Raw genomic sequence first — 9,715 nt, forward strand, 5'->3', positions numbered from 1 at the left:
GACTGACAGACAGACAGACTGACACACAGACAGACAGACAGAGAGACAGACAAGAGAGACAGACACACACATAGGTGGACACAGACAGACAGACTGACTGACACACAGACACACAGACAGACAGAGAGAGACAGACAGAGAGACAGACACAGACACACAGACAGACAGGCATACTGACTGACAGACAGACAGACAGACAGACACACAGACACACAGACAGACAGAGAGAGACAGACAGAGAGACAGACACAGACACACAGACAGACAGGCATACTGACTGACAGACAGACAGACAGACAGACAGACAGACAGACAGACAGACAGACAGACAGACTGACACACAGACAGACAGATCGAAACAGACAGAGAGACAGACAAGAGAGAGACAGACACACACATTGGCAGACACCGACAGATAGACTGACTGACACACAGCCACACAGACAGACACACACAGAGAGAGACCGGCAAAGAGACAGACACACAGACAGACAGACAGACATGTAGACAGAGAGAGGTGTGTACTAGATGCCGGTGCAAGTGAAGGGGGTCTTGCGGGAGGAGGGAGGGGCGGTACAGGAGCTGACAGCCGTCACACAGCTGGCGTTACTGTCGCTGTTTGCCACGGCAACACTCAGAATACTGCCGAGGGTCGTACGAGCTGCCTGGTCTGAGAGGAAGAGACAGACAGACAGACAGACAGACAGACAGACAGACAGATGCTGACATGATGTATCATGTATTTATTCTGCTGTGTTGTAGCCATGTCTTTCCTCTCCTCAGCTTCATCATCTCTCTCCTCCTCCTCCTCCTCACCTTGTTTAATTTGAGCGAAGTCGATGATCCAGCTCTCATCCCACAAGAGCCTTTGCTGCTGGTATCTGAGCCACTGACACACACACACACACACACACACACACACACACACACACACACACACACACACACACACACACACACACACACACACACACACACACACACACACACAGAGCAGTAGTGTATTGTGTTGTGGCTGATGTGCATCTCTACTATTTTTTACCAAAGTTGTACAATGTGTGTGTGTGTGTGTGTGTGTGTGTGTGTGTGTGTGTGTGTGTGTGTGTCTACCATAGCAGCGATTATGAAACAGAGACAGACGAGGCTGACAGGAAGTCCTATGGCCAGCTTGGTGGTTGGGGTCAAAGGACATTCTCCACAGTCTGCCGGACATGTGGAACACTGTTCTGCTTCCTCACACACACTGTCACCACACACTGCAGAACACACACACACACACACACACACACACACACACACACACACACACACACACACACACACACACACACACAGCTTGTGGTGACTAATCTTGGTTCCCAGAAAGGTGAATCAGGTCATCTGGACACAAGGTGTATTGATAGATAAGGTTCATCATCATCTCAGTGACCTCGTCAGACGTCAGAGCCCAGACACGCCAAACCGACTACCGGCGATGAAGGCTGACTGGACTGTTGGTCGCCTCACGTCGCCTGCCGTCTGGGCCAAAAAGTAGCACTTGAACACACCGCAAAGACTCCAGCCGACGGCCAACTAGCATGTACGTTCTGCACTGGTTAGCTAAGCTGAACAGCCAATCAGAGTGATCTCTCTCACCGATGGGCTCCGCCCATTCAACATGCTGACTCGGCCAAAAAACTGCCGACAGGGGTCCAACTAGTGCTGACAGTGCAGCACACACCGCAAAAACTAGGGTCACAGACACTCACTGACGACCCGACATTGGCCAACTGGCGGCCTTGTGTGTCAGGGCCCCAAACTGACTGCAGGTGTCCCACCCTTATAACCAATGCAGGGACTGCAGGTGTCCCCACCCTTATAACCAATGCAGGGACTGCAGGTGTCCCCACCCTTATAACCAATGCAGGGACTGCAGGTACCCCCACCCTTATAACCAATACAGTGACTGCAGGTACCCCACCCTTATAACCAATACAGTGACTGCAGGTACCCCACCCTTATAACCAATACAGGGACTGCAGGTACCCCACCCTTATAACCAATGCAGGGACTGCAGGTGTCCCCACCCTTATAACCAATACAGTGACTGCAGGTACCCCCACCCTTATAACCAATACAGTGACTGCAGGTACCCCCACCCTTATAACCAATACAGTGACTGCAGGTACCCCCACCCTTATAACCAATACAGTGACTGCAGGTACCCCCACCCTTATAACCAATACAGTGACTGCAGGTACCCCACCCTTATAACCAATACAGTGACTGCAGGTACCCCCACCCTTATAACCAATTCAGGGAATGCAGGTACCCCACCCTTATAACCAATACAGGGACTGCAGGTACCCCACCCTTATAACCAATGCAGGGACTGCAGGTGTCCCCACCCTTATAACCAATGCAGGGACTGCAGGTGTCCCCACCCTTATAACCAATGCAGGGAATGCAGGTACCCCACCCTTATAACCAATACAGTGACTGCAGGTACCCCCACCCTTATAACCAATACAGTGACTGCAGGTGCCCCACCCTTATAACCAATGCAGGGACTGCAGGTACCCCCACCCTTATAACCAATACAGTGACTGCAGGTGTCCCCACCCTTATAACCAATGCAGGGAATGCAGGTACCCCACCCTTATAACCAATACAGTGACTGCAGGTACCCCACCCTTATAAACAATACAGTGACTGCAGGTACCCCACCCTTATAACCAATGCAGGGACTGCAGGTACCCCCACCCTTATAACCAATACAGTGACTGCAGGTGTCCCCACCCTTATAACCAATGCAGGGAATGCAGGTACCCCACCCTTATAACCAATACAGTGACTGCAGGTACCCCACCCTTATAAACAATACAGTGACTGCAGGTACCCCACCCTTATAACCAATACAGTGACTGCAGGTGTCCCCACCCTTATAACCAATGCAGGGACTGCAGGTGTCCCCACCCTTATAACCAATGTAGGGAATGCAGGTACCCCACCCTTATAACCAATACAGTGACTGCAGGTACCCCCACCCTTATAACAAATACAGTGACTGCAGGTGCCCCACCCTTATAACCAATGCAGGGACTGCAGGTACCCCCACCCTTATAACCAATACAGTGACTGCAGGTGTCCCCACCCTTATAACCAATGCAGGGAATGCAGGTACCCCACCCTTATAACCAATACAGTGACTGCAGGTACCCCACCCTTATAAACAATACAGTGACTGCAGGTACCCCACCCTTATAACCAATGCAGGGACTGCAGGTACCCCCACCCTTATAACCAATACAGTGACTGCAGGTGTCCCCACCCTTATAACCAATGCAGGGAATGCAGGTACCCCACCCTTATAACCAATACAGTGACTGCAGGTACCCCACCCTTATAAACAATACAGTGACTGCAGGTACCCCACCCTTATAACCAATACAGTGACTGCAGGTGTCCCCACCCTTATAACCAATGCAGGGACTGCAGGTGTCCCCACCCTTATAACCAATGTAGGGAATGCAGGTACCCCACCCTTATAACCAATACAGTGACTGCAGGTACCCCCACCCTTATAACAAATACAGTGACTGCAGGTGCCCCACCCTTATAACCAATGCAGGGACTGCAGGTACCCCCACCCTTATAACCAATACAGTGACTGCAGGTGTCCCCACCCTTATAACCAATGCAGGGAATGCAGGTACCCCACCCTTATAACCAATACAGTGACTGCAGGTACCCCACCCTTATAAACAATACAGTGACTGCAGGTACCCCACCCTTATAACCAATGCAGGGACTGCAGGTACCCCCACCCTTATAACCAATACAGTGACTGCAGGTGTCCCCACCCTTATAACCAATACAGGGACTGCAGGTACCCCACCCTTATAACCAATACAGTGACTGCAGGTACCCCACCCTTACAAACAATACAGTGGCATGACGACCCAAACCAACGACCAGCTTCATATGCAGATATAAGTTTGACCATTAACTAGAGTTACAGTGGTCATGTGTACTGTTCACAGAGGACTGGGGAATAGTTGTTATCACAGCATTGTAAGATGGTGACAGATGTACTCTTAGCCCCCCCCCCCTCGGTTCAGGGATGGTTGTTCCCTCTTCACATAGATGGCCTCTTTGACTCCCCGTTCAAACCAGTGTTCCTCCCTACCAAGGATGTGCACCTCTTTATCCCTGAAAGAGTGGCAACTGGCCTGTAGATGGTGTAGACTGTGGAGTCCTGGCCTGATGAGGCAGAAACCACTGCACAACACAGAAGGGCTAACATGTGACTCAGTGTGTGTGTGTGTGTGTGTGTGTGTATACCTATAGCTGGTAGGACAGTACTCTTAGCCTCCAGGGCAACCTGCATGCGTCCTACACGGATGTGGGCGATGAGCGACGTTACACCCACGTGGACCAAAACCACCTGCAACACCACACAAATCTGGACCATGAGAGACAGACTGAGGGAAAACAGCTGAGGAAGAGGAAGCGAGAGGAGGAGATGAAGGTGTGTTGTTTTCAGACCTTGGCGGTCCAGTTGGTCTGGGTCATCTTGCCGGAGGTGGAGATGGTGTGTGTGAAGATTTTCCCGTCATCCGGGATCCACGGACCACAAATCGTCTCTGTGGTCTGACAGAGGAAACATCTACTGTTCATTTCCAAACTTTGATCCATCCATTACAGAAGGAAAAGGTCTGAATCAGGCGCAGCGTCTGTCGAGTCTACCGTAAATCACTTCATTCTCATTTCATCATCTGAGGAACGTTTTCTACCATCTTTAAAAAGAGCTGTCACCTGGTTTCATGTGGACTTGTCAAGTCATTTACCCCTTTCACACTGGCCAAAAAACCTGCTAACATCCGCCTTTGGTGGTCAATGTTACACTGACCAAAGGCAGGTGTTAGCGGGTGTTTTGGCCATTGTGAACACGCCATTTGAGAGTACGTGCACGCCAACATGGATGAATATGAAAACACATCTTTTGTTCTCTATTCTCCTTCCACACAAAACCACATTTTTGAGCTGCGAAAACAAAGCTTTTCCAGATCTGTGCCATATACAAATCATGTGATCAATATAAAGCCATCGACTCAAGTGGCGTGTGTGTCCAACAGAAGAGACTTCAGCATTTTTCTGTGGTTTCAGCATTTCAATCTCTCTCATCTCATCATCAGCCACTTCTCCGGGGTGGGGTCGCGGTGGCAGCAAGCTAAGTAGGGCACTCCAGACCTCCCTCTCCCAGCAACCCCCTCCAGCTCCTCCTGGGGGATCCCAAGGCGTTCCCAGGCCAGATTGGACATGTAGTCCCTCCAGTGAGTTCTGGGTCTACCCCGGGGTCTCCTCCCAGTTGGACGTGCCTGGAAAACCTCCAAAGGAAGGTGCCCAGGAGGCATCCTGATCAGATGCCCGAACCACCTCAACCGGCTCCTTTCGACACAAAGGAGCAGCGGCTCTACTCCGAGCTCCCTCTGGATGTCCGAGCTCCTCACCCTATCTCTAAGGCTGAGCCCAGACACCCTACGGAGGAAACTCATTTCAGCCGCTTGTATCCACCATCTCACCCTTTCATCACCACCCAAAGCTCATGACCATAGGTGAGGGCTGGAACCAAGACTGACTGGTAAACTGAGAGCTTTGCCTTCCGGCTCAGCTCCCTCTTCACCACAACGGTCCGGTACAACGTCCACATTACTGCTGATGCTGCACCAATCCACCTGTCAATCTCCCGCTCCATCCTACCCTCACTCGTGAACAAGACCCCGAGTTACTTGAACTCCTTCACTTGAGGCAACAACTCATCCCCAACCCGGAGGGAGCAATCCACCATTTTCCGGTAGAGAACCGTGGCCTCAGACTTGGAGGTGCTGACTCTCATCCCGGCCATTTCACACTCCGCTGCAAACCGCCCCAGTGCGCTGGAGGTCACGTTCTGATGGAGCCAACAAAACCACATCACCTGCGAAGACCAGAGATGCAATTCTGAGGTTCCCAAAACGGACACACTCCTCACCTTGGCTGCACCTTGAGATCCTGTCCATGAACATCACAAACAGAATCGGAGACAAGGGACAACCTTAGCTGAGTCCGACACCCACCAGAAACGGGTTTGACTTTGTGCTGAGAATGTGGACACAGCTCTCACTTTGGTTATATAAGGACTGGATGGCTTGTAGCAACTGCCCCAGTACCCCATACTCCCGCAGTACCCCCCACAGAGTGTCCTGGGTACATGGTCGTAAGCCTTCTCCAAGTCCACAAAACACATGCAGACTGGCTGGTCAAACTCCCATGCCCCCCTCAGCACTTCTGCAGGGGTAAAGAGTTGGTCCGTTGTTCCACAGCCAGGATGGAATCCGCATCGTTCCTCCTGGATCCGAGGTTCGGCAATCAGTCGGAGCCTCCTTTCCAGCACCCTAGAGTAGACTCTCCCAGGGAGGCTGAGCAGTGTGATGCCCCGATAACTGGAGCACACCCTCTGGCCGTTTCAATGTAGACGGCAAACTTTTCAAACTTGATCAAAAAATGCTCATATGGATGGAAAAGTGCTGAACATTTTCACCATAAAAACCGAGTTTTCAGAGTCTCCAGGTCAGTATGGAGGACGTATTGTTAGTTGGAGCAGGAATCCGTGTAAATAACCAACACTGAAAACAACCAACGGTGAAAGAGGTCCAAGGTCACAGCCAGTGCACCCTGACAATACCAAACAAACAAGTATGACTCTGACCCTGGAATGGCAATGAATAATAAAGTCACAAAGAGGCTTTTTAAAAAGTGTGTGTGTGTGTGTGTGTGTGTGTGTGTACCATGTATCCTAGTGGACAAGAGTGGATGTTGGCATGGTGAATACAGCAGTTGTCTCCGCTAGCATCTTTCCAGTTAGCAGGACAGTTGTGATGCTCACAGAACCGCTTAGCTGCTACTGCATCGACTATAGAACTACACACACACACACACACACACACACACACACACACACACACACAATACGATATCAGTAACAAAGAATAGTGAAGAGACCAGTTCAGTCCAGTCCAGAGCAGGGTTTACCTGTGTGTGTGTGTGTGTGTGTGTGTGTGTGTGTGTGTGTGTGTGTGTGTGTGTGTGTGTGTGTGTGTGTGTGTGTGTGTGTGTACCTGTGTGTAAAGATGTGGTTGTCTATGGCCCACTGATAGAAGGAGTCGTGGGCGGTGACTGAATAAGTGACATTAAATATCTCTCCACTCTTCACCTTCTCTGGTGGACGAGTGACCCAGGCCATCTCTAGACCTGGAGAGAGACAGCGAGACATACATAGAGACAGACAGACAGACAGATAGACAGAGAGCGTTAGTAAGAGAGAGACACACACACACACACACACACACACACACACACACACACACACACACACACACACACACACACACACACACACACACACACAGACAAACAGACAATGAGAGACAGACAGTGAGACAGACAGACAGAGAGAACATGTCAGAGAGAGACAGACAGACAGTGAGTGACAGACAGAGAGACAGACAAACAGAGAGCGAGACAGACAGAGAGACAGACAGAGAAAGAGTGTGAGAGACACACAGACAGACAGTGAGGCAGATAGAGACAGACAGACAGACAGACAGACAGACAGACAGACAGACAGACAGACAGACAGACAGAGAGCGCGACAGACATAGAGACAGATGGAAAGAGACAGACAGACATACAGAGAAAGAGTGTGAGAGAGAGACACACACACACGGACAGACAGACAGACAGTGAGGCAGACAGAGACAGACAGACAGTGAGAGAGAGAGCAAAAGACAGACAGAGAGAGTGACAGACATAGACAGGTGGAGAGAGAGAGACAGAGAGAGAGACAGACAGACAGACAGACAGAGACAGGTTTTCACCTCCGCAATCGATCATGTTGTATTCATCTGGTTTGTCCAGTGGCCAACAGTCAAACTCACTGTTGTCCAGGTCATGCCAACAGGACACAGGACCCCAGCAGACACACACCATCTATTTAAACACACACACACACACAAACACACACACACGTTTTATTATTTTCTGTTTAAAGAGAAAAGAGACAATGTGGAGACACTAACCACCATGAAGGAACCAAGAACAATAACCAGCTCACACCGAGGAGGACACAGAGGACAGAAGAACCAAGACAATCGTAAAGGGAAATTACACTCAATAAAGAGGAAAGTAAAGGAGAAGCAGAAGAGAGGACCGAGGAAATAGAAAGTAGAATGGAGGTTTAAGACATCTCTTATCAGAGGTACAAACAGAATCACTTCTACTGACAGAAGATAGAAAGCTTATTGAAGACACGTCTGCAGTAAAAACAGAAGATAGAAAGGTTATTGAAGACGTGTCTGCAGTAAAAACAGAAGATAGAAAGGTTATTGAAGACACGTCTGCAGTAAAAACAGAAGATAGAAAGGTTATTGAAGACACGTCTGCAGTAAAAACAGAAGATAGAAAAGTTATTGAAGACACGTCTGCAGTAAAAAACAGAAGATAGAAAGGTTATTGAAGACACGTCTGCAGTAAAAACAGAAGATAGAAAGGTTATTGAAGACGTGTCTGCAGTAAAAACAGAAGATAGAAAGGTTATTGAAGACGTGTCTGCAGTAAAAACAGAAGATAGAAAGGTTATTGAAGACACGTCTGCAGTAAAAACAGAAGATAGAAAGGTTATTGAAGACACGTCTGCAGTAAAAACAGAAGATAGAAAGGTTATTGAAGACACGTCTGCAGTAAAAACAGAAGATAGAAAGGTTATTGAAGACACGTCTGCAGTAAAAACAGAAGATAGAAAGGTTATTGAAGACGTGTCTGCAGTAAAAACAGAAGATAGAAAGGTTATTGAAGACACGCCTGCAGTAAAAACAGAAGATAGAAAGGTTATTGAAGACACGTCTGCAGTAAAAACAGAAGATAGAAAGGTTATTGAAGACACGTCTGCAGTAAAAACAGAAGATAGAAAGGTTATTGAAGACGTGTCTGCAGTAAAAACAGAAGATAGAAAGGTTATTGAAGACACGTCTGCAGTAAAAACAGAAGATAGAAAGGTTATTGAAGACGTGTCTGCAGTAAAAACAGAAGATAGAAAGGTTATTGAAGACGTGTCTGCAGTAAAAACAGAAGATAGAAAGGTTATTGAAGACACGTCTGCAGTAAAAACAGAAGATAGAAAGGTTATTGAAGACACGTCTGCAGTAAAAACAGAAGATAGAAAGGTTATTGAAGACGTGTCTGCAGTAAAAACAGAAGATAGAAAGGTTATTGAAGACACGTCTGCAGTAAAAACAGAAGATAGAAAGGTTATTGAAGACGTGTCTGCAGTAAAAACAGAAGATAGAAAGGTTATTGAAGACGTGTCTGCAGTAAAAACAGAAGATAGAAAGGTTATTGAAGACGTGTCTGCAGTAAAAACAGAAGATAGAAAGGTTATTGAAGACGTGTCTGCAGTAAAAACAGAAGATAGAAAGGTTATTGAAGACGTGTCTGCAGTAAAAACAGAAGATAGAAAGGTTATTGAAGACACGTCTGCAGTAAAAACAGAAGATAGAAAAGTTATTGAAGACGTGTCTGCAGTAAAAACAGAAGATAGAAAGGTTATTGAAGACACGTCTGCAGTAAAAACAGAAGATAGAAAAGTTATTGAAGACGTGTCTGCAGTAAAAACAGAAGATAGAAAGGTTATTGAAGA

At 48.0% G+C, this 9,715-nt stretch overlaps 1 protein-coding gene across 1 annotated transcript in view; it reads right to left on the reverse strand.

Moving 5' to 3' along the window:
- LOC130130925 (atrial natriuretic peptide receptor 2-like) overlaps nucleotides 1-8,010 on the reverse strand; it is a 23,899-nt gene extending 15,889 nt beyond the window's left edge. The window contains exons 1-8 of the mRNA XM_056300792.1: nucleotides 7,899-8,010; nucleotides 7,140-7,272; nucleotides 6,810-6,942; nucleotides 4,528-4,632; nucleotides 4,324-4,426; nucleotides 1,111-1,256; nucleotides 817-889; nucleotides 526-670 (exon numbers count right to left, since the gene is read on the reverse strand). Of these exons, the coding sequence (XP_056156767.1) occupies nucleotides 526-670; nucleotides 817-889; nucleotides 1,111-1,256; nucleotides 4,324-4,426; nucleotides 4,528-4,632; nucleotides 6,810-6,942; nucleotides 7,140-7,272; nucleotides 7,899-8,010 (950 nt within the window). The remainder of the gene's footprint in view (nucleotides 1-525; nucleotides 671-816; nucleotides 890-1,110; nucleotides 1,257-4,323; nucleotides 4,427-4,527; nucleotides 4,633-6,809; nucleotides 6,943-7,139; nucleotides 7,273-7,898) is intronic.
- Nucleotides 8,011-9,715: the final 1,705 nt, after the last annotated feature.

The sequence above is a fragment of the Lampris incognitus genome, chromosome 20 (assembly GCF_029633865.1).
Source record: "Lampris incognitus isolate fLamInc1 chromosome 20, fLamInc1.hap2, whole genome shotgun sequence".
NCBI classification, from domain to species: Eukaryota; Metazoa; Chordata; class Actinopteri; order Lampriformes; family Lampridae; genus Lampris; species Lampris incognitus.